The sequence below is a fragment of the Condylura cristata genome, unplaced genomic scaffold (assembly GCF_000260355.1).
Source record: "Condylura cristata isolate star-nosed mole 26May11 unplaced genomic scaffold, ConCri1.0 scaffold00017, whole genome shotgun sequence".
NCBI classification, from domain to species: Eukaryota; Metazoa; Chordata; class Mammalia; order Eulipotyphla; family Talpidae; genus Condylura; species Condylura cristata.
In genome coordinates, this window is record NW_004567118.1 from 43,740,427 (window position 1) to 43,767,010 (window position 26,584).

Sequence of the window (26,584 nt, forward strand, 5' to 3'; positions counted from 1 at the left end):
ATGTAAGTGACTGTTTCCTCTCAAATTATTTACTTTTATTTTTCTATTTTATATAAGTATGTAGCAAAGACACCATATTTTAGATAAGGAAATATTACAATTACAAAAATTTTACCTGATATCAACATGCTGGGGGATTGACATGAAAAAAGTTAATTATCATAACACACAAATCATTGATAGTGCATTTATACTTGCTTTCCCTTTTTCTTTGGTTCAGAACTTCATAGGGAAAAAGAACAGATGCTTTAGCAGGACAACTCCAATAGTTGGCCAAAAGGAGCATTATCACTCAGCATAATGATCTTGTACAGGATCCAGGACTGAAACATTTACAGCTCAGAGGCTTCCATGACATAACAGTCTGCCCAGAAAGTCTTCACCCAAGACCACCCACTTATGGCCCACAAGCCACCAGGTGAAAATAACTGCTGAAATAATAGAGGAATTGATAACTCTGGCATGAAGAATCCACATCCCCTTCCCAGGTTCCCCGGTGCCCCTCCCCATTCCCTGCTGTTTTCTCTGGCAGAATATATTATAGTATGTTCATTCCAACCCAACTAATAAAGGAGCTTTTTAAAGTTGAGAAAAACAGGGCGTATGGGTTCCTGGGTCCACCATGTGTGCAATATATAAAGAAGCATAGGCCACATGTACGGTACCTTCCCGAAGCTGTGCTGGCTTGGCAGAATTTTCCCCACTCATTAAGACAACAAAAGATGCAGCTGCTCGAACTGTAGCCTGCCATGTTGACATGGCAACGGGTGGCTCCTGGCATGGAAAAAGGGCCCTGTTGTTTATGGGCGATCCCATAGTATAAACACATGGTCTGCAGAAGAAAGACAAAGAAACAAAAGGGGAGAATCTTTAAAATGAGTTGTCACTTTTCTCACCCACATGGTAGTAAAGGTTAAGTTGAGCTTTTAAAGAAAAAACATTTGAGGCTTTGTAGTTGACTGGTTTCAAAGCATTCTGAAATGAAGCTGCTAAAGGTTGGCTATGTAAATAGCCAGCCGAGTGGTAATTTTTCCCAAATGAATTACTTAAATATGTAAAGAGAGTTGTTTTTTTTTTTAAGGGAAAAATATTTTTGGATAAAGTTTTTAAAACCAGCCTGCCAAGTTAAAATTTGCATTACCCATACCCTTCTCCTTAGACCCTATATGCCTTCAAAACAAAAATGTTTTAGAGATATTCTTACGAACCTTTTGGAAAATATTCTGGAAAAGAAAATTTGTTGGAGATCATTGAGATTTTAATACTCGGAAAAACAAGCTGGTGGTCTCAAATCCAATGCTGGCAGACAGACACCCCAATCTTGGAAACCACCATCTCAAATGGAACCCTTGTGGGAATCCTTGTGTGGAGGCCAAGAACAGGGGTTGGCATATAAACAGGACTATAGGTCACACCAACTAGCTTGTGATGGGAAGGCCAAGTGCACAGTCATTACCAAAATGAGGGTGGAAACCAATGGCATGACATTGGGGCTTGTTCTGCTACAATTAAAAAATACAAACCCACCCATACAGAGAACAGCTTCTTCCATGATTAAGTCATGGTTTACATAAATGGAGACCTATAAGACCAATGTAATCCATTCTTTTGATACTGCAGCAGAAGGCACAAGACTAACCCTCAGGAAAATATGTCTATCTTTTACTTTTCAGGAGTTAAGACAAATATGTAGTTTTCATCAGCTTGATTAACAACACTAGGTTTGAACATTAGGATTTATTGTTTTCCTACAAAGTGCACAAACACATGGAATGATGGTCCCACTCTGTTAGTCAGGATCCAGTAAGGAAAAGAGTAACCAGTCTAGTTTTAAACAAATAATTTATACAGGGAACTGGGTAAAAAGGGATTGAAGAGCTGAATGAGATGCCAAGCAAGGGAGATCAAGGCAATTCAGTGTAGTTACAACAGTGAGCAAACTGGCTTATTGGGTTGGAGAAGCTGCATGCCCCGGATTATAGAGGCTGTATCATTTGCCAAAAGCCAGAATCACAATGGGAGCTGTCCTGTGGATGCTGGCACCACAGAGACCCAGTCACTGCTGCAGATCATAAAGTAAGCAGGGAATGAGGAAGAATACCTGTTTCTCACCAACTCCTCTTTTCAAAAATTGCACCAGCACCCTCTCTTGCCCCTGTCCCCTTATTTGCCAAACATAGCAGGATGCCAGAACACAAGAGAGCCTGGAAAATGTGATCCCTTGTCATTCACAGATCACAATAAGAGCAGAAATTGGACCTTACCGCAACAGGCACTTGCAGTCTGCCTATCCTAGAAATGTACCTGCCATTATAACTGGCAGGTTCAATTTGGCACAGGGAAAAAAGATGAGAAATTCAGAAGATTTTAGTACAATCTGGGTTGTCAACTTATTCCATTACTGTGGGATTAGTATCTTGACCTCTCTGAAAGGCAAGTGAATCTATGTCTGCTATAGAATATAATTGTATAATTCTATATTTCAAGTTAATAAATCCAAGAACAAAAGTAAGATTTCATGGAAGATCCAGTACTTCTCATCAATTTCAGTGTATTCTGAGTGCCCCTTGAGTCCTTCCTTAATTGAATTAACTTCAGTTAACTATCCAGCTCAAGCTGTTTAAGAATCTTATGAGGAAACCTCTAGAACTCATGTCCTCCAGTTGGGCCTGGGGCTGGATGCATGAGGAGTGAGGAATATTGGTTTGATGTTTTTCCCCAAGGCCCATTTAAAGAAGGTTCCAAGAAAGAAAAGTAATCATCATTGGTAGAAACAGGCTATATTCCCACTGCTTTCTCTGGCAATGGCAAAGAGAAACAAGTCTTCTTTCTCACTGAAGCAAATGACCCCCACAACTTTTCTCAGTTCTAGGAGTCTAGAAGCCACTTCCAATCTAAACAGACTCCTGGGTTTAAATAAAATTGTGATTTTTCAACAGGAAGTGTCAAGCTCTTGTCCTAGAAATCTCCTAAGATTTTCTTCACATCACACAAAAGGGAGCTAACCCCATATTATGTTCCTAAGTCCTACCTAAGGTGCTTAGGCTAACTCTGACACTATGTGAGATCTCTTGTTTTTGTGCTTAGAACCTCATTTCCTTAGGTAAGTCTGGTGTTACAATCTTTCCTTCCCTACATGGGGAACAAATTCTCCCCAAAGGACTGGCATGCCAAGATATTTTGCTCTCCTCTCTATAAGGTTTAGCTGACGGCCATGCTGGCATATTATGCATTTCACCTGTGAGATTAGGTCTGTGGTAACCAAGGCTTCCTCCATCAACCTCCAGAATGCAAAAATCAATCAGATTTACAAAAGAGTCATGTCTGAGAGACACTACAAAAGGAGATGGAAAAGAACAACCCTTACCTCTAGGTATTCACACCTTTATGTAATCACCTTACCACTGTAGCAGGGCTGATCTTTGTGACCAACAGGATGTGGCAGAAGTAATGGCACCTCTGAGATTAGATTATATATAAACCTGTGACTTTCCATTTAGGTGCCTCTTGATATCCTCTCCCTCTTTCTCTCTAGTATCTTTGGAGGAAACCACCTGTCATGATAGTACCCAGCTTTCTGCAGGTGCCTGAGGTAGCAACAATGACATCTGTCCAAAAATCATGAGAACCTCATATCTGTCAGCAACCATGCAAGTGAGTCTGGAAATGGAATTCCCAAATCCAGTGGAGCCTTAAAAATGTCTCTGATCCTGGCAGACAGTCCATTGCAAATCTGTAAGTGATCCTGTGCCAGTACTACCCCATTACATTGTTCCTGGATTCCTAACCCTTCAGAAATATGTGAGATAATAAATGATCCTTCAAGCTGTTTAGTTTGGGAATAATGTGTCATACTACAATAGATAATAGTTTTTTCAGGTCTCTGATGCAGGTGGTAGGAGGTATGGTTAAATTATTAAACAATAAAGGATGTCCCCAAGTAAGGGACAAGATACACACCACAGGCAGAGAATACTTGGGACACACGGATAATAATCTTAACTCTAAACAGCATAATGTCAGTGTCCAATAATGGTACTGAGCATCTGAGGTGAGACCATCAAAAAATCGGGGATTGGTGACTTTTCAAAATAAAAACTACTGGTGTGATAGGGAGATGTGAGTTGGGTACCATACAATTGGGGTAGTTGGTCCTTCCACTGACCAACTAAAGTACAGTTTGTTACCACCTTCCTCTCCAAATGATCTAGTTTCAAATATTTTCTGGAGTTTTTCCTGATGCTTCTGTCATAATCTAGCTATCTGTACTCTTCCTCCAAGGGAATTACTTGGCAAGTCCCCTAGAAAAAGTTACCTCCAACCTCCCCACTGTTCTCATAATTCTCTTTTCTCAACCTTCTCTTTACAAGGTTGGGTATCCCGTCTTCCTTAGTGTATTTTTTGGACTGAGTTCCACTCAGTCTCCAAAGCTATCACTCTGAAAGTATACATCAATTTTATCTATCTAAAGGCATCCACAAATAAGTACCCATATCTGATATTAGACTGTCATATTGAAATTACTCATAAATAGGTCCTGGCAGACAGTTCATTGCAACATTGAGAGATCCTGAACCAGAACTACCTAGGTAGGCAGTTTCAAGTTGTACTTCCAGCCTACTCCTTTCTGACCTTCTGACCTCCTCAACATTCCTTATCTAAGTGCCTTTTGAGCTTTTGCAACCTGATATGCTTATGCACATCACTAGTCAGAATCCAAATATTTAAAACAATTTAAAGAACTTTAACACCTGGAAAAGCTCTAGTGGTGGAATTCTAGGTATCAACCAACAGGTGGAGGATGGGAAATCATGAAAAGTGTCCTCCTGTAGTGACTTGAGTGAAGTGGCTCCCATCACGAACACATTCAAGTGAAAATAGAGAGGGCTAACTATTTTGCCCATTGTGTCCTAAGAGGGAAGGAAAATCTATGTACATTTATAAATACGCTCTGTAGTTATCTAGGAGTATAATCACTGGAATAAATGAGTTATATATGTAACAGGGTAGTCCCTAGGAAAGGGGAAGTTCCAGATTCCCTACCCCACACAGAAGTACGGTGGAGCTGAGAAGAGAAAAAGAAAGAGAAGAATCTGAAGAGGAAGGAAGCAGTATGGAGAGCCAGAAGGAGACCTGAGGAAGACACATGGAGCAAAAGGAGACATGTAAAGAAGCCATGTTTATTTCTTGGACCTGGTCTGGTTGAAAGAGATGTGGGTGAGAGACCCGTGGGGAGGTTGACTATGGCAATGTTTATATTGATTTTGATTTGCTCTTTTCCTCCCAGACTTGTCGGGTCATTTCTGACCCTTTTCAATGGGTCCCAGCCAGAACGTGCTTTAGGCTTGTGGCAGGCTTTCATGCCTTGCTTTGGACCAATCCCTTTTGGGTGGACTTTTACCCACAAAGGGATGGGTAACTTCAGGTGTTTGATTTAGAAATTATATTCTTTGTCTTCCGTATTGTATACTCACTTTATTCAAGTTCCTTTTTATTAAAGTCTTATATGTTTTGTCTTGATGTGGCAGATGGCAGAAACTACTCAGAGCAGGCAGGCTTGGGGGTTCAGTGGTTCCCTCTCTCCCTGCCCTGTAACATATATATATTCCATATTCTTAGCCTTGTGCTTTGGTCACATTACTAAAATGTTTATAGGATAGATTATAGGTACCCAGAATTGTCCTAACATCCAAAGTAATGGTTGGGGAATGAGAAAGATGTCTAGGTTATGAGGACAGAGGCTTTAGGAATGAGAATAATGACAGCCTAACAGAGCTCCCTAGTACCTCCACCATGTGGGTACACAGTGAGAAGTAAACAACTTTCATTGCAGAAGAGGCCTTTACTCCAGAACCTGACAATGCTGGACTTCCAGCCTCCAGAACTGTGACAAATAAACTTCTGTATTTTGCTGTAGCAGCCTAAACAGGTTACAGGAGAGGTCAATTCACACTGAAATGCTTTAGTCACAGACATATTTTAAGGAAAACTTGTGGAGGACTGACTAAAACCATGTTAGTTTTAGTTTAAAAAATGTTTCAAGGCTGGGGCGTCCCTGGTGGTGCAGCAGATTAAAGCACAGAATTAAGAAGCTAAAGCCACTTCAGCATGAGTTTGATCCCCACCCTGGAGGTGTTTCACATGGCGCAGGAGACCTCTTCTGACCCACCTGCTGCTTCTCTCAGCAGTGTACTTCATTGATCTGCCTGTTCTCCTTCTCACTCTATGATGAATCCTCTCACCTGCCCCTCTGGCCTGTACCCCAGTTCTGTATACATAAATAAATAAATCTTTAAAAAAATGTTTCAAGGCTTACTCCCTCCACATAGTCATCATTTTCAAAGATTTGCATCAGCACATAGGAGGTTACAAGTCTGCAATGTTTGTGAGTATGGTCATTGGAGATCAGAGAGCTACAGATGTAGCTTCAGAGGTCAGAATCTTTTATAATATTTTATAAATTTCCACAGGTTACAAAGTCTCAGGGCCTCCTCCAATTCTTTTTTAATCTGTCTATGCACCAATTTTTTTTTTATGACTCTATGTTCTCATTAACACTCCATGTTCTCTACTGCAGATGAACAACTGTCTTGCCTTCTTATGCTAGGAGCTAGATTACTAAACAGGAGGTGTCAACTATGACTGTCTCTCCTTCCTACATACACATACACACACACACACACACACAAAATCTCTCTGATTTCATTCTATTTCATGGGCCAATTAGCAAAACCAGGATTCGTTAATCACAATATAGCAAATCTAAGGAGTCTCAAAAACACAGATTTTGTATATAGTCCAAATGAACTGGATTGAAAGTGGCTTTGATTTATAAATTCACTAGTTCTTCACCAGAAGTGTTTGGGTGCCAAATAGGCACACTACTCATAAATAAAGACAGTCTTCTCATGTGGAAGTCCCTTGTGAATATAGCATTTTATATGTGGCAAATATTTGAAGATCTTCTCATGGAATCGTCTCATTTTACACAAATAGATCATGAAATCATAAATGTGTTATCTGAAATCATGGATTAGTTAGCAGTATTTGTGTCTCCTGACTCCCATCTTCTAATATGCTTTGGTTATAATTTGTGATATATCTTATTTTCCTTTTATATTTTGTTACATTTTTAGTTTGGTTGGTGATTTTGTTTACTTGTTTAAGGGAAGAGAACCATCATTTTCTTTTCTTCATGACTTTCCGGGGATTCTGGGAAATAATTTTAATTCTAGAATGCACAATGGGGAGAAAGAAGATTAAAAAGATACCTCCCAAATATTTTCAAGTATGAGATGATCAATTCCTCTTTCAAAGTAATATTATTATATTATAAAATTGATGTATAAATCCACTTCAGTTCTCATGAGTTTTGCACTGGTTTCTTGAAGCAAGAAAGGAGGGCAGGGGTAAGATTTAATTATAGAAATGTTCCTTTTAGCCATGAACTCTCTTCCAAAAATCTGCTTTAACATTTGGTGCTGATGTCAAACAAAATACTCCAAAAGCCTGTATCTTCCTTGGTCCAATCCTTCAGCAACAAATATAAAAAGTATTCCCATTAATGTTTTTATAATATATTGATGTTACATAAAACAAAGGACTATCATTGAGATTTATAAAAGCTGAAATATTACTTAACTTACAATGCATTTTCCTTACTTTCTCGGGTCCTCCCTGGTGGTGCAGCAGGTTAAAGCACAGCACTAAGAAGCTAAGCCACTTCAGCATGAGTTGGATCCTTGCCAAGAGGTGACCCACATGGCACAGCAGACCTCTCCTGACTCGTCTGCTGCTTCCCTCAGCAGTGTACTTCATCGGTCTGCCTGTTCTGTATCCCACTCTGTCTCTGGTGAATCCTCTCATCATCCCTGCATCTCTGGCCTGTACCCCAGTTCTGTATGCACAAATAAATCTTTTAAAAAATAATAAATTTCTTGTATTTAATCAAATTTCCTTTTTTCAAAATTTCCTCCATTTTTTCATATTCTGTAATTCATCAACTTAAGCTCAGATCTTATAGCTTACTTGGCTGATTCTACAACTATGTTTTTTTTAAAGATTTATTTATTTATTTGTGCATACAGAACTGGGGTATAGTCCAGAGGCTCAGGGGTGGCAAGAGGCTTCACCAGACCACCAGAGACAGAGCGGGGAGCAGAACAGGCAGATGGAAGAAGTGTACTGCTGAGGGGAGCAGCGGGCGGGTCAGGAGAGGTCTGCCACACCATGTGGTCACCTCCGGGACAGGCGGGAATCAAACTCATGAGGAAGTGGCTTTAGCTTCTTAGTGCTGTGCTTTAACCCGCTGCGCCACCAGGGAGGGCCTCCACAACTATTTTAATAATCACAAAGGAAATTTTGGATTACCAGAAAATGCTTTTATTTTGGACACTTGGGATCACCTTTTGACATTTGTGAAATGGAGAATGGGGAAAATATGGAAAAATGCACAAAGTATATAAATTCAAAAAAAAGGTTTCTGGTTTTTGGGGGGTTTTGTTAATGAAAATCTAGAATCAAAAACACAACTCCATCCCTTTCTAATTTAGCAAGAAAACACCTTTACACATTCTTGACCCTGTCCTCATTCTCACCAAAATATTTTTGAAGGATATATTCCCCCTTTGTGTAGCAAAGTACACAACTTTTCCAAGAAACATGTTGTATTATTACATATGTGTTTGCTTCAACAGTCACTCTTCAATGTCTGCTTCAACAGTCACTCTTCAATGTCTGCTAACACCAAATATCAGACTGATGAAGGTGGGAAAGAGCATTTCAACTCAAAAGTTGCCACAACCCTATGATGGCTAACCTAAGATAGAAAAATGTAGTTTGTATACTTCCAGATATCTCACTTTAGAACTACAGTATTATAATAATAATAGGGAATAAGAAATTATTGACAATCATTAAAAGAAATAATCTACTATATTTTCAGGTATATTTCTAGCTCTTAAGAGACTTCATTACCATTTGTCAAAAAGTGGGACAACAGCCTTTAAAAGGGGGGGACATTAGGATAGAAAGATGGTGACTTTTTTATAAATATGAAGCTAGTTTTAATATTTTTAAAGATTATTTATTATTATAGGAACTGGGGTACTGGCCTGAGGTGTTGGGGGAATAAGAGGATTCACCAGAGACAAAGTGATTAACAGATCAGGCAGATCAACTGAAATATACTGCTGAGGGGAGCAGTGAGCAAGACAGGAAAGGTCTACCATGCCTGGAGCTAATTTTAACAAAAAAACTTACAGATTAGCTTTTGATTTACTTATAAAAATGTAAACCTAACACACAAAGTTGTCATATACTCTAATCCTATTATTAACATTGCATGTATGATATATTTGTCACAACTGATAAACCAATATTGACACATTATTTTTTTTTAAGTATTTACTTATTTATTCATATGGAATTGGGGTACAGGACAGGTGAGAGGATTCCTCTGGTGAGAAGATTCACCTGAGACAGAGTAGGGAGAAGAATAGGCATATGTACTGAAATACACAGCTAGGGAGCAGAAGGCAAGACAGGAGATGTCTGCTGCACCATTTGGGTTACCTCCCTCACCAGGGATTGAACTCATGCTGCAGTGGCTATGACAGCTTCATAGTGCTGCACTTTAACCCACTGTACCACCAAGAAAGGTCCTGACACATTATTATTAACTAAGGTCTACACTTTGTTCAAATTTCCTTAGATTGCACCCTAATGATATTTTTTCTATTTCAAGGCATTACATTATTTTTTAATAATGTTTCCTTAGGCTTCTCTAGACTATGACAGGTTCATAAGAAATTTTGTGCTGTTCTCGCAAGAGCCAAAATTCAGGTATTTTGGTGGACAGGTTACTACAAATGTAACTCACCTGATGTTTTTCTCTGATGTTAGAGAGGGGTTAGAAGTTAAGGTTTGGGGGAAGAGTTTCATTAAGATGCTATTTCATCACATCACTACTAATGTTAACCTTAATCTCAGGCTGTATTTGCCAGGTTTCTCAAGTGTAAAGTGACTATCTTTTTCCCTTTTTCATACCATCCTTTTTGACAGGAAGTTACTATGTGTAGCTCACATTTAAGGAATGAGAGTTATTTTCCACCTCCTTTGGGACAAAGTGGGTATATAATGTGGACTTCTTGATCATGGATTTGTCCATTTTCATTTTTCATTCCTTCAATCATTTATAACAGTATGGACTCAACGACATTTATTTTATACATTTAGATCAAAAGTACTTTATTTTGTTGCTAAGTTTTGGCTATTAGAAGTTCTTTGAGATGGCTTCTTGGACATTTGATATATACACACAATTAAAAGTTGTTGCTTTTCTTTGAGAACCTTCCCCTTCCCTCCCTTCCCCTCTTCCCTCCTATCTTCCCTCCCTCCTTCCTTCTCTCCATCCCTCTCTCTTCCATTCTCCCCCTCCGTCCCCTTTTCTTCCCCTTTTCTCTCTTCCTTTTCTCTGAGAAAAGGAACAGAAATAAAGTGGGACTCTCAGGTTTTGGAACCAGGCCAGGGAGGAGCACAGGAGTCTGAAAACTTCCTTATTTTCTAACACTGCAAGCTGCTCCAGGTTCATTTTGTGTATCATCTACTCCAGTTCTAGTTTTTTCCAAGTCCTGTTTCCTTTATTGAATAATGGTATTAGAAACCAAAATGCTCATTTATTAAAGTGAATTCATTGCTCTAAACCCTCTCAGCTCAGGAGCAAGAAAATACATGGGTGTACACTAACTCTTAAAACATCTACACCAATAATTATTTCTATATGCAACCACCCATGTCTTTATTAGTCCACCCACAACAAAGTGGAATAGGAATGTTCAGATAACTCTTATCCCTAAATACAACTACAAAAATGCTAAATTTGGCTGTCAGTAAATTATACCAATTTAATGGTAATGAGTAATTGAAACATGGATTTTTTTTCTCTGAAATTGGTAACTCTCTAGCGGAGTGGAATAAAGAGAGAGTAAGCGTTTTATAACCATGGTGAAGATCACATCAAACAGCTGATAAGCTGGGAACAGAGTACAGACTATGCAGGTACACAGATTGTATGTGAGGAAAGCTCTATTTGTATATGGTGCTGGAACTGTAGATTCAGTGGTGAACTATCTGGCTACTGTCAATGCAGACAAAGAAACCCTATCCTGGCTGGGAGCTTTGAGAGAACTTGCTCCAAATCATATGTAGGTACCATGTTCTATGAAAAGGAAAGCAAGGAAGTTGCCCCTAGGATTTGGGTTCTGTGAAGCAGCAAACAGTGTTTCCTTTGCAGACCAAGGAAAGAAGATGGAGTAACTCTTTCTCCTCACCAAGGCTGATACCAGATCCTTGAATTCCAGCATCCCTGTCTTGCATCCACTGTTAATCAAGCTAAACATAGAAGATAAACAAAATTCAAACCATACCATCTCAGCTGAAAAAGTACAGAAGTAACACGGAGGATCAAAACACAAAATAGACAAACCAAAAGTGAAGATTATAAGTCTAGAGAACAATATGAGGAACATAAAATTTGAGTACCTAATAGACAAAGATATTAGATTAATGATTTTTTTAAAAAAAATTCAACAAGGTCCTAGTAGTTTGATCAAATGCAGAAAGGCAGATAAAGGATCTTAGAAATTCTGAGATCAAGTCCTCCCTGGTGGATAAAGTGTAGCACTGCAAGCTAGCTGCAGCTACAGTGAGAATTCGCTCCCTGGCCTGGATGTCACTCACATGGTGCTGCAGACCTCTCTTGACCTGCCTGCTGCTCCCCTCAGCAGAATACATCGATCTGTCTGTTCTGCTCACCACTCTTGTCTCTGGCTCACTGTCCCTGCACCTCTGGCCTTACCACAGTTCTGTTTGCATAAATAAATATTTTAAAAAAGTGAAAATCTGAGACCCAGGAACAAAAGGAGTTCTTCACTAATTAGACTGAAGATATCAAAACACACACAAAGAGACACAGAATGAAAAGAAGACAAATATAGAAATTATATATGTAGACTTTAGTGGGCAACAAAGAAAATTTCCAAAAGTGGATACAACATTTGTATAAATGACCCAGGAAGAAAGAGAGAAGTAAGATTTAAGAAAAATGTAAAAAACAAAAAAAACTCTATGACTGCATAGGAAAAGGAAAAATAAGGATATTTAGTATGTCAGAAGGCTAAAAGAGACAGAAAAGGGGGCACAGACACTGTGTAAATAAATTATACGTGCTCTATGTCTTTGAAGAGTGTCACTGAAATTTGGATTGGCACAATGTTGATTCTGTGAACTGCTTTTGGAAGATGACCATTTTGATAATGTTAATTCTTCCAATCCATGAGTAGGTGATGTCTTTACATTTCTTTGTGCCTTTTACTATTTTCTTGAACAGTGCTTTATAATTTTCTTTGTATAGGGTCTTCACCTCTTTTGTTAGGTTTATTCCCAAGTATTTGATTTTTTTTTGTTTCAATTATAAAATGGATGTTTTTTTTACTTCTTCATATTGATTGTTTGCATTTAAGGCCACTGATTTTTGAGTGTTGATTTTGTATTCTGCTGTTTTACTAATCTGATTATTTTGATTAGTTTTTCTGTGTAGTTTTAATGGCTCTCTATGTATAAAACAAATACTGATGAAATTCATATTGGATCACATAAACCCTTTAATAGCCCAAGTTCTCCTAACTAAACAGGAGAATGGAGGCATCAAACTCCCAGACTTCAAACTATTTCACAACACCATAATCATTAAGACTGTAAAGTACTAGACCAGAAACAGATACACAGACCAATGGAATTGAATAGAAAACTTAGAAGTAAACTCATATTTATGGCCAACTAATCATTAACAAAGGGGCAAGAATATGCAATGGAACAAGGACAGTTGTTCAATAACTGGTGCTATGAAAGCTGGACTGCTACACACAAAAGAATGAAGTTAGACTACTACCACACAATATACACCACACCAACTCCAAATGGATAAAAGAACTGAACATAAGATTTAAAACCATAACACACATAGAAGAAAATAAAGGCAAAATACAACATGACATACATCTCTGTGTAACATTTAAAAAGATATATTCCCCAAAGAAAAGAAAGTGAAGGAAAAGATGAACAACTGGGACTACATCAAACTAAAAAGCTCTGTACAGAAAATGAGACATTTATCAATGCAAAAACCCTACTGATTGGGAGAAAAAATTTGCATGCAACACAGCTGATAAAGCACAGAAATCCCTGGTGATGCAAGGGGTTAGTGATCTTCTGTGTCTCTTTTAACCTTTTTTAGTTTGAAGTCTATTTGATCTGAAATAGGTATAGCTGTTCTTGCATTCTTCTTTGGTCCACTTGCTTGTAGAACTGTTTTCCATCCTTTTATTTTCAATCTGTTTTTATCTTTTACAGTTAGATGTGTTTCCTGCAGACAGCAGTATGTTGGGTTCTGTTTTTAATCCATCCTGCAGCTGTGTCATTTTAATTGATGAGTTTAAGCCATTTGCATTTAGAGATAATATTGATATACTGGCACCTACATTTGCCATTTTAGCCCTTTTGTATTTTTATTCCTTGTTTTGAACTATTCTAGCTCATTCTTCTGTTTGAGGGCTTCCTGTAGTATCTTTTGGAGTGGGAGTTTAGTCATGACAAAATTGCAGAGTTTCTGTTTGTCTGAAATTGTCCTTATTCTTTCTTCATAGAGGAAGGAGAGCTTCCCAGGATAGAGTATTCTTGGCTGGCATTTAATGTTTTGGAGTTTGTTGAGTATGTTCCTCCACTTTCTTCTTGCCTGTAGTGTTTCTTTGGAGAAGTCTGATGTCATCCAGATTGGTTTCCCTTTATAGGTTATTTGCTTCTCCCCTCTTGTCATTCTCATTATCTTTTCCTTGTCTTGTATTCTTGGAATTTTTATTATAATGTGTCTTCTGTATTTCTCCTATCATCATGATAGTTTGGTGTTCTTTTTGCTTCTTGGATGTCTACTTTCATCTCCTTCTTCAAATTAGGGAAGTTCTCTTCTATTATCTCTGTGAAACTTTTCTCTATTCCTTGGCCTTTCTCTTCACCTTCTGGGATTCCTATAACTCTGATATTTCCTTTCTTAATGGTGTCAGATAGCTCTTGAAGTGTTTCTTCATTCCTTTTCCTTTTTACTTCTCTTTCTTTTTTAATTCTTTTTGTTTCTGTGTCTTCAAGGGTGCTGATTCATTTTTCCATTTCATCTATTCTGTTTTCATTACTTTTCCCAGTATTCTTTATCTCCTCTAGTGGCCTTTTCATTACCTGCGATTCTTCTATTTCTTTTTTTAATGTCTCATTTTTTTTTCTTCAGTTCATTGAATGCTTGTCTCATATCTTTTTTTTCCTTTTCATTTCTTTCATTCATTTCCTTGTTTGCGTTCTTCAACTCCTTGAAGGTTTACCACATTTCATTTTTTTTCCTTCTCATCTTCTTTTGTTTGTCATAATGATTCTGAATTCTCGACCTGGTAGGCTAAGCAGTTCTTCTATTTCTTTGGTGATTTTTGCTGACTGATCTTTCTGTGGTGAATTTTCCCCCTGTGGACTTGCTTGAATATTTGTCTTCTTTTCTCCATCATGTATTTTCCAATACTTTCTATTCACTGAGACACGGTGTTGCTATTATTGACTGGCATTATTTCTGGCTGTTCTTTCTGGGATGGCAGAGGGACTTCCAGACACTTCAGTTGTGGAGGGTATTCTGAGCCTTGTTTTGTTTCAGTATCTCCTATTTTTCCAGCCCCTACTGTGTGGAATTATGGCTGTTTTCTCTGCCAGTGATACTCAGGGGTCTCTTGTAGTGTTCAGCTTCTTCTGGTAACTTGTTGAGTCCTTGTCATTGGAAGGTGCCTGTTGATCTTTATAGACTTCTGATGTCCCGGGTTCCCTCTATGTGTGGATGCGCCCTGGAGGGTGGGATGCTTTAGAAGTGCTGGAGCTGGGCCTCTGGTTGAGCCAGTCACTGGTTTTATTTTTTGAGCACTGTGAGCCTTGTAAGTCAGTGCCTTACTGGCTCATACATCTTCCGGCCACTGCTGTTCAGTAACACTTGAGTCCTAATTCTCCACACCTCCCAGTTTTGCAGGCTGTCATTCCTCCCTCTAGGCCTCCAAGGGTCTTTGTGCCCACTCAGAGCCATCTCTCCCTGAACAGTCTTTCCTTACTACTTGGGGAGTGTTAATGGGCCTGTTTTGATTCAGTCTGTTATTTTTTCCCCCTTTTTATCTCAGGGGCTTTGTGAACTTACTGGCCCCACCTTGTGACTAATGTTGGGAACAAGCCTTCAGGCCTGTGCTGTGGGAGTGGGTGAAAGGGTTGCAAACCTTGCAGCTGCCCCCATCACCAGATCACTAGATTTTTTTCTAGGGCTTTCACTCCCAGGGCTTTATGTGCCCACTTGCACAGTGTTTTCCCCACGGCTTGGTTCTATTCTCCAAATTGCATTAACAGGAAGCCTCCATCTGCAGTGCTAGAGCCTGGGCATTCCCCCCATCAATCAGAGTTGCAGTGTTCCGCTTATCCTGTCTGTGGTGCTTCTGGATAGTAGTTCCCTTATTGGAACTCTCCCAATTGCTGATTCTCCCTCAGTTATCTTCCTTCTCGTGAGTCCAGGGTGTTCTCATTTGGGTTGAAACTCGTAGCATGTAAGCCTATAGTCCATTTTTACATATTCTTGTGTGCTCCTAGACGTAGTCATCCCGGAGTCTTTACTCTGCCACCATCTTGGCCAGTCCTGAGCTGGTTGAGCTGGTCCGTCAGTGGCTTTGTCCAGCGCCCAGGTGCTCTGGATCGGATCTGCAGTCTTTCCTCAGCCTGGGCTCCACTCACCAAGCTGAGATGTCTCCCTTCACCTCCAAGGCATTAGCGAGGGGTAAAGCAGTTCTTGCAAGCTCGCCAAACTTCCAGGGGCCTGAGCCCTCCCAGGGTGGTGGAGGGGAGTTCTCTTATCGGAACTCCCCAATCGCCAATTCTCCCTCAGATATCTTCCTTCTAATGAGTCTGGGGTGTTCTCATTTGGGTTGAAATTCGTAGTATGTAAGTCTATATTCCTTTTTCAGTCCACAATTCCTGCACGAGCCTGGACACAGTGAATTCAGCATCTTTACTTTGCCGCCATCTTCCACAATCCTCGATGCAAGGGGTTAAAGTGCAGCATTATGCACAGCCACTACAGCAGGATTTTAATCCTTAGCCAGGGAGCTAACCCACATAGTGCAGCAGACCTCTTCTGTCATGTCCACAAAGAGCTCACATGACTCAACAAAAACAATATCAACAATCCAGTCTAAAAATTGGCAGAAGAGATAAAAAGATACTTATCCAAATAGGAAATGCAAATGGCCAACATGTACATGAAAAAAATGTTCTACATCACTTAAAGTAAAGGAAATGCAGATCAAAACCACAATGAGATACCACCTTACACTAGTAAGAATGGCCATATTAAAAAAAAAAAAAAAAACACTGCTGAGGGAAACAGTAGATATAATAGAAGAGGTCTACTGTACTATGTGGGTTAGCTCCCTGGCCAAGGATTGAAATCCTGCTGCCGTGGCTGTGGATAGCTTCGTAGTGCTGCACTTTAACCCCTTACATCACCACAGATTTCAGTTGATCTGCCTGTTCTGCTCCCAACTCTGTCTCTGGTGAATCCCCTCACCCCCTCACCTCTGGTCTGGACCCCAGTTCTTGTATGCATAAATAAATAACTTTATTAAAAAAACAGGAAACAACAAATATTGGTGAAGATGTGTAGAAAAAGGAACTCTCATACACTGCTGGTGGGAATACAAACTAGTCAAACCATTATGGAAAGCTGTGTGAAGGTTCCTCAAACTACTAAAAATGGAGCTACCATATGATTCAGCAATTTACCCAAAAGACACAAAAACATTCAAAAGGATGCCTGCACCCCTATATTTATTGCGGCACTGTTTTACAATAGGTAAGATATGGAAACAGCCCAAATGCCCCAAAACATATGGCTGAATCAAAAATATGTGGTGTAAAACACAGATGTATAAATAAAAGAAAACATAAACAAAACACAGAAATTATAGTTGAGAACTGTCCAAAACTAAGGAAATAACTGAGTATGGATATACAAGAAGCCAAAAGAACTGAATTTGTAAATGTAGGTGATCTTCACCAAGATACATCATTATTAAATTACCAAAATCCAAGATGAGGAAAAAAAATATTAAAGGCTGCTAAAAAGAAGTATGTATTATACAAGTCACTTTGATCAGAATCTCATCAAATCTCTCAGCAGACACTCTCAAGTCTAGAAGAGAGTGGAATAACATATTTACAAACTACCAACTAAGAACACACTATTATGAAAAAATATTATTCAAATATTCAAATATGATGGACAAATAGACTTCAGACAAATAAAAGCTAATGGAACTTAGTACCAGCAGACCTGTCCTACAAGAGATGTTCAAAAGAGTTCTTCCACATGAAGAGAAAAAAACAAAACAAGAAAACCTGGGAAAAGTGAAGTATAAGCAAGGATAATATGAGATAATAATAAAACATTAAAGGGCAATAAGTAAATGATAAAACATATATAGTCAAATGGCAATAAGTCAATACTAGCACTACAAAAGACTATTTGGATGGAGTTAAGTATGACACATCCCCCCCCCCCATGGGAACACAAAACCTAGAATACAGACATTTAGAATTAAAAAAAGAAAGAAAGAAAGAAAGAAATTGAGGAACCCATCAGGGAAAGTTATTCAAATAAAGAGGTAGATGGAAACACACAGAAAAATAAACAACAGTAAAATTTTTAAAAAGAAAACAAAAATGTCAGTAAATACAGTAAATAAGCCTCCTACATCAATAATCACCTGAAACATGAACAGCATTACGCATCAATTAAAAGACAGAGAATGACTATTGGCTAAATAAGTAATACTATACATACAAGAAACTCATTTTAGATATAAATACATAGTCTTAAGTTTAAAGGCTAGAGAAGAGTATTTCAAGACAAAAGAGGGCTAGCCCCAGTGGCATAATGGGTTAAAGCACAGCACTATGAAGCTATTTGCGGCCACTACAGCATGAGTTTGATCACTGGCCAGTGAGGTGACCCACATAGCATGGCAGACCTCTCCTGACCCACCAGATGCTCGCCTCGGCAGTGTATTTTAGTACATCTACTTGTTCTGTTCCCCATTCTGTCTCTGATGATTCCTCTCACCATCCCTACACCTCTGACCTATACCCCAGTTCTGTATATATAAATAAATGAATCTATAAAAAAAGACAATAATTAGAGACAAAAGCAGAAATTACTATCTCTTATCTTATAAATTAGACTTTCAGCCAAAAAGGCAATCAGGGACAAAGGGAGGCACTAGATGATCCAGGGGACAACTGATCATCAATACTTATGCATCAAATATAAAGAGTAACTATTAAGAGAATTAAAACAACACAATGACAGAAACACCCTAATAATAACTCTAAATACACCATTGATGTCAGTAGTTAGAGCATCTAGACAGAGAGTAGAGGGAAATAAATGAAGCTACATATCAAATGGATTTAATAGGCACTAGAGAGCCTTTCATGCTGAAGATACGTATATACATTCTTGAGTGAACACTAAACATTCTCATATGTTAGGAAACAAAATGTCTCAAAATATATGTAAAAATTTCCATTGTATTTCTAATATATTTCATTATATTCCATTATATTTCTGATTGTAACAGTATAAAGGTAGAAAATAACCATAAGAAGAAATCTGGAGTAAACCAAAGCATGTGGAGACTAAGCAAAATGCTTTCAAATTATTCTGAGTCAATGAAGAAACCTAAGAGGAATAAAAATTATCTGAAAACTAACAAAAATGAAGAGACAAACTACCAGAGTCTATGGGATATATCAATGTGGTATTAAGAGGGAAGTACATAGATATAGGCCACATTAAAAGATGAAAAATCCCAAATAAATAATCTATCTTACATCTTAAGGAACCAAAAAAAAAAGCCAAAAATCGGTAGGAAGAAGGAAATAATAAATATTAGAACAGAATATCAAAACTAAAAACCAAAAACACAATGCAAAAGATCAATGAAACCAAGAGTTGGTTCTTTGAAAGGATAAACAAAGTTGATAAACATTTAGGTATGTTAAAAAAGAGAAACAGAGAGGGAGAAGTAGGGAGAAACCTAAGTCCCAAATAAATGGAATCAGAAATTAAACAGGCAACATTATAACAGATACTGCTGAAATACAAGTGAATAATGTCTTGTATGCAAACAAAACTATAGATGATTGAGAAGAAATGGACATATTATAGAGCCTTCCAAGACAATAAGCATGGAAATTCAAAAAGTAATCAAAATTTTCTTTAAGAATAAACACTGGTAAAATGGACATATTAATGAAAGCAATTTACAGAGTCAATGTAATATCTGTCAAAATCCCAAAGGCATTTTTCAAGGAAATATAAAGACATATATAAAATTTGTATAGACCCACAAATGGTCACAGATGCCAAATCAATGCAGAGGGGAAAAAAAGAAAAATGGAGGTAACATGCTCTCTGAGTTCAAACTATACTACACAGCAATAGTAACCAAAACAGAATGGTACTGGAATAAAAACAGATACAGAACAGGTTAAGAAACAGAAAATTCAGAGATAAACCTACACAAATATGAACTGTTTTTCTTTACCAAAGGTGCCATAAATATACAATGGAGAAAGGAAATCTATACCAAATGATGTTGAGAAACTTGGACATCCACACAAAACAAAAACAAAGAAAAGAAATAAGCAATATTATAACTTAACCACACACACAAATTAATTCAAAAATGGAGAAAAGACTTGGTTGTAAGACCTGAAATCATGAAATACATAAAACAAATATAGAAGATGTAATCCTAAAGTGTCAACCAGAGAGATATATTTAGGGATACAAGTCAGGGGGAAAGAAAACAAAAACAAAACAAACAAGTGAAACTATATCAAATACAAAATCTTTTAAAACCTAAAAGAAAGTACTACAAAAACAAAAAATCCAATCATTAGATGGGGAGAAGATACTTACAAATCACATGTCCAACAGGGTTTAATTTCCAAACTAAATAAAGAAAAAAATAACTCAGTAACAAAAAAATCCAAGTGACACCATCAAAAATAATGAGAAAAGGCCTAAAGGAACTCCTGTCTAAAGAAGTTAGCTACATGTAGCTACATGAAAAAAAAAAAATCCACATCATTTATTATAAGGGAAATGGATATCAAAACTGCAATGAGGTTATCACCTCACCACTGTGAGAATGGCCTAGATGAAACTATTGGAAAACAATACATGTTGGCAAAAATGTGAAGAAGAAGCACTCATCCATTATAGCTGGTAGACACGTAGTCCATGGAAAATAGAATGAAGATTCCACAAAAATATAAAAATGGAAAGACTATAATCTAGCAATACAAATTCTAAGTATTTACTCAAAGAGTTTGTAAACACCAATATGAAAATATTTAAGTACTCATATTTTCACGGTAGTATTATTCACAAAAGTCCAGTCATGGAAACTTGCAATCTAAATACCCACAGTCAGGAAACTGAATAAAGAAATTGTGGACTATATACTTAATGAAATACTACTCAGCTATTTAAAAAGATGAAGTAGGGCTTTTTGGGACAAAATGAATGGATCTTGAGATGATTATTCTAAATGAAATAAGAAAGTAAAAGACAGTTATTGGATGGCTTCATTCATTTGCAGAATACAAACAGCCAAAGAAAACAAACTGGCATTACAAAAACACTAAAGGGGATATACAAGATGGTAGGAAAAGAAATGTGATCAGACTGTCACACTAGATAGTTGATAGAAGGTGAGTAACACATGCATAAACATGGAGGTATGAAGTTGTGCTCCTCAAATTACATAGTTACGTAAATGAAAAGGAAGTTTCAAAAATAAAACATTGATTATGGAATATTTTCTGGAAAAAATATTTCTTAAGCTTAAAAAAAATTAAGCTAACTGGGGTTCATAGTAATGTCTTCAATTCTAATTTTCATATGGGTCACTCTAGTCTTTTCCACTTGCTTATCTGTCACTTCCAATTTCAGTAGTGAGAAACATGGCTCCCACTATCATATCCATATCTTATCCATTTACATAATTATTCAATTTCACCATGCATGCAATAGTACCAGAATTGTTAATCTTTATTTCCATGGGGAAAAATGTTGTCAATTATAGAACATTACTTATGTATATTGTTCTTTAACTTTAGTCTTACAGATTACTCATTTCCAAAGTTACTTAGACTATCACTTTATCCCTTATCCCTCTTCAGTGAGGTTGTTTCATGCATTTTTCATATAGCTTGGCTATTTTCTCATATTTTATATTCCAGGATGGGACATCCCAAATGGTTATTTATTTATACATTATTAACCAAAATAAATTATACTCTTGAAAGGGAGTATGGTGAGGGTGGAAAGAGGAAAAGCCATGGGTGGAAGTCAAAGGAAAAGGTAACAATTTAAGGTTTTTCTTATGTTTGAAAATAGAAATTTTGAACATTAATGTAATTCATTTATCTTTCAATACATTAAAACATTTGCATGCATTAAAAATATGGTAACGATCATAAATAAGAAACATAGTTTCCTTTCACAATTGAGACATGGAGGCTTTTAAGGGCATTTAGTAACTTTATTTTTCTGCTTATCAAATAGGAATAAAAAGTTTCTCCTCTAGGACTAAGAATATATGGTAGATATGCTGAAAGTATTCTGAAATTCAAGGATAAAATGTAACAACTATTTTAGTTTTATAAATGTAGAATGTATGCCTTAGAGGAAATAAGCTCCATCCAATTATATTTTTCACACAAATGTGAAATTTTATTTTTTCATACAATCATATTTATAAAGCCTCTGCAACCCTGATGATTACTATCACTAAAGGATTATTTCCATACTAACAACCAGGGATCTTTAGGCATTTTAAAGTCATTAAAAATTCAAAGTTACCAGTGTATACCTAGATTTACTGTGGGAGAGGTTAGAGAGACTATAGTTCATTCAGGTAAGATTATTTTGACTGTAATAAAATTTCCCCCCAAAAAAGATAAGAGAGAAAACATCTTTCAAGAATTAAAAAAAAACAAAACATTTAAAACATTTATTACTGTTTTACAACTGCATAGATGCCATTTATTTACTAGCACATAATTACAAACTTACAAGAGTACAGTTTAAATTCCACTATGATCATGCATTTTATTTAATGGCCATAAAGGAGACATCAAGGATAAATTCAACCTTTGTAGAAACAAGATGTGCCGAAGGGCCTCTTCAATTTCTTTAAAGAAACCAGCATCTATATATAACTCATTCCTACTCATATTTGACATACAATGAAATTCACAAATCTCTTTTCTTGTATTGAGTATAGTATTCCCCATTATTAACTCAAAAATGAAATGTTAGAGAGTATAAAAACTATAATGTTTTAGTTACATATTCAGAGATAGTATATTGTTAGACCTTATTGAAAACCCATTCTTACTAATTGCAAAAAATTTCACAGATAAGTTACAAGATAACCTGTTCTTTCCCTCAGAATCTCCCAAGAATGTCCCCATTCTTGATTTAAAGAAATCAAGATGCTTTTGACTGATGTAAGTATGCACTAAGTCTGCAATTTCCTAAGGGCTGCCTCAGAACCTATCATAGACATAAGACAGGAAGTGAACTCATTCGGAGCAGGGCAAGACACTGGAGCAGGAGTGAAGATTAGAGAAGAGGAATCTCATAATTAGAGTTCAAAGTGAAAGTGGTGTTTTAAAAAAAATCGAAAAGGTTTTTTGAGGGATGGGTTAGAGAAGAGTGTAAGTAATTTACTGAGACCACTGCCTCCATTAAGGGACTACAATGTTATAAATGAAGGCTCTCAAAACAAGCTCACAGAGATCTATGCTCTTACAACTATACTCTGTAATAATGACTGTATTGATTTACAGTACATTAGCACAAAGAAATAGGTAAAAATAAAATAAGGAATCAATAAAATTTGATTTTAAAATACTCAATTCTAAAACCCCAAACTACTGTTGGAGGATGAGAAATTAAAAACGATTGCCAAACTGCAAGCCCTGGAAAATCCCTGTCTCGTCAATTCCTTCTCCCCACACTAAAAATCAGGAGTCTCCCTAGTATCAAATACAGAGGATCACAACCAAAGATGCAAAGTATGCAATCTAAGCAAGACTGATCATCCTACTTACCAAAAACTAATCTTTCTAGTGTTCAGTGAATGTGTTGGTATGTTGAATGGAGGAAGGTAGGGGGTTCACATTAAATGACAGCTGACAAAGTCCAGGGAAGTGGCTCTGCCAGGAGACAGGTAAAGTAAGAAAGTTACAAAGTAGAGCTGGCTATATTTGGAATTACTTTGCCAGGCTTTACACCAAGCCAACTAGGCAGGTTGTCTACTCTCTCCAGGGAAATATCAATATGAAGCAACTCTGAAAAAGTCTTCACTCAGAGATACACATGGCTCCCATCCACAGCACTGGAAGTCACAAATAGATATAGGAGCACAAAGGCAGGCTTGAAATTTAATAACTAGTCTTACCTTTCAATCTCCTAACATAGGAATACAGGAGATTATTAAGATAATCTTTTTAGATGTGGTGCCTATATATGATGGAATATTACTCAGCAACCAAAAAATAACAAATACATGCCTTTTACAGCAACATGGGTGGAGCTGGAAAAGATCATGCTTAGTGCAATAAGCCAGAAAGAAAAGGAAAAATACCAGATGGTTTCACTCATAGTAGGAATATAACAAACCAGACGAGAAAATAATAATAATAATGAACAGCTATATATCAGACATTTTATGGGGGTGGAGTGGGGAATGGGATCAAAAACAGTGGGGGGAGGGAAATGCACTGGACTATGGTGATGGCACATGAGTAATTTGGTGATGGGAAGCCCAAGAGGATTACAACTGAGATGGGAAAATGCACAAAATGATGTAAACATAAATTATTATATTTTCCATTAAAAAAAATTATCCCAATTTAAGGGAAGTAATCCTGTTAAGAATTCAGCATTCCTGGGAATTTATCTGTTATACTATGGGTCTATACGGATATTCCCAACAAATGAAAAGGAGAATCTTAGCAGAGCTGGTCCCCTAAGAGTGTCCCACAAAGGCTCATCTTCTAGTATGTAAGATCAGTGAGCAGGGGGAAGCAGAGTGCCCAGAAAACCTACCTGCCACTCTGGTCTGAGGTCCATGTAACTGATCGCCCCTGGGGTTTAGTTCTGTACCATATCCTTATGGCGTGAGGAAAGTCAGTAGCTGTCTGAGCCCCTGTCTTCCTGATCTGTAAGCTCCAAGTGTCAGTGTCAAACAAGAGTTCCCCACAGCCAGGCGCCTGACTACAGAGAGCATAATAGTCTAACTGCTCCCTCCAATGATCTGCAGGCAGAGTCACAAGTTCGTGTACGATCTGATTCCTAAGCTTCTCAGAAACAGCCTTGAGCTTGGAAGACCTTGTAAATTTTTCAATACCTGGCACAGCAGCAACATCTACCTCCTCAACCTTTAACACAGATAAATCACAGCAGTCTAACACTAGCAAAAAATCCTCACTTCCATGATTCCCTGTGTCACAGCAGTACTTTGAGCTAGAAATCCCAGAAGCCTGTTCCTGGTTGTCATGGTTACCACCATTATCAGAAGTATCTCTTTCACCTTTGCCACAGACTGTAAAATCATTATATCCCATTTTAGATGGGAAAGTCCTTGTATTTGTCACAGGAATTTGGCAGGATTCAGTCATCCTAAATTTGCAGGCTTTATTAGACTGGCAGATTTCCTCGGTGGAACTACTTGGTTTCTTGAATCCATTTTCAGACTCAAAAAAAAGTACTATGGTGCCTTCAATGATTTGACTTTCTAAATCCACATCAAAGTCCAGTACATAATGCTTCACAAGTATGTGGCTGGTATTGGCCATGAGTGGTAGGTCATCTTGGGAAGAGTCCAGTTTTATATCCATGGTATAGCTTGTTTTTTAAGAGCTCAGTTGAGGTGTCCTCTCTGCTTTAATTTCCAGAATCATAAATGGCTGCTGACCAAAACACACTTTATGGTTCCATAACTTCAGTCCTCTGGCAAAGAAAAACACAATTAGACAAAATTTCAGATAATATCCTAAATATCCTTGCACCCACTGCTCTTGCATGTTGACTACCTCCTTAAATAATCCCCCAAGGTGGTAGAAGTTCATGGCTAGAAGGCAGACTAATCTTTTTGACTGACATCAAAGAAAGCTCCATTAAAGGTTTCTAAAAATATTTCAATTACCAGCAGAATGAAATGGGCCTCCACAAAGTCAAAAGAATTGCTCTCTAGCTAGAACAGTACTTGTTTAGGGAAAGAGCAATTGTCATGTAAAAGTGTAACTGAGCATCACTGTGCCTCTTTTCTTAAAAGATATTAAATGCATCATTTCTAATTTTGTGCATCAAAAGATAAGTGATTGTTTTTCTACTGTGATTCTAAGTAACAAATGTGAATGAAGGCTAAATGGCCTCATACATTTTATTCTTTGAGAGTAATAATTTAATACATACAATGTAACTCCAGGGATTAATGTACTTTTCACATTAGGACTGCTCTCATATCAGCACTTCCAGTAAATTACAGGAAAATGAGCCAATTTACCAGGAGTGCATTCTAAGTATTCCTTTGAGATTATTCACTGAGATTTTTCAAATTTATAGTTAAATACTCAAGGTATATCATTACATCTTAATAGCTGAAAGTCCATTAACATTCTGGATAATAGCTTTCTTGTGGCAAACAAAAAGGTCCTCTCATTTGAAAAAAATAAAAGTATGCAAATACCTATAAAAGAAAGGAGAGAAATTAAGTGAAGAAACAGATGTTAAAATAAAATGCACAAATTCTTCATAAACGTTCAAAGGCAAATGTATTCTTATTTTATAACAATTCAACTAAAAGAAAAAATATTAAAAAATATTTCAGTCCATGTCCTGTACCTAATTTCTTTCAGTATATGCAATTCCACTATTATCATTATTATTCTCATCATCATCATCATCATCATCATTATCATCCTCTTACAAAAAATGAAAAAGAAATGTTCAAGGGAAAAGAAAAAACAACAACTGTATTTCTAACAAATATTACTTGTTTGACTTTACAGGTAAAATTAAATGCCCCTATTTTACTGTATTTAACTCCCCCTTACTTCCCTTCTGACTTTATTTGCCTCACATTTCCCATTCTTTTAGACTCACTCCATAATCAAATCTAAGAAATTTTGATTTTCCATTTCTCCCTAGTCTACTTCCTCATAAAAATCTCACCTCACCAGAAAAAAAAAAAAAAACAAGGGTCTGGTTTTCTGAACCTTGTACATTCAAGTTTTATGCTGTTTCCAAATCACGAAGACAACACTCTCTTTGCGTCCTTGACTTCTAGCTGAAAGGCCAGATCACCATCTTGCTCCTAAAACA

General features: G+C 37.2%; 1 protein-coding gene across 2 annotated transcripts in view; it reads right to left on the minus strand.

Moving 5' to 3' along the window:
* The window catches only part of LOC101631432 (chromosome unknown open reading frame, human C9orf3), a 403,160-nt gene that overhangs the window by 323,149 nt on the left and 53,427 nt on the right, over positions 1 to 26,584 (minus strand). For both annotated transcript variants that reach the window (XM_012726242.1, XM_004684919.2), the window contains exons 2-3: positions 24,308 to 25,210; positions 666 to 832 (exon numbers count right to left, since the gene is read on the minus strand). In XM_012726242.1, coding sequence (XP_012581696.1) covers positions 666 to 832; positions 24,308 to 25,098 — 958 coding nt within the window. In that variant the 5' untranslated portion in view covers positions 25,099 to 25,210. The remainder of the gene's footprint in view (positions 1 to 665; positions 833 to 24,307; positions 25,211 to 26,584) is intronic.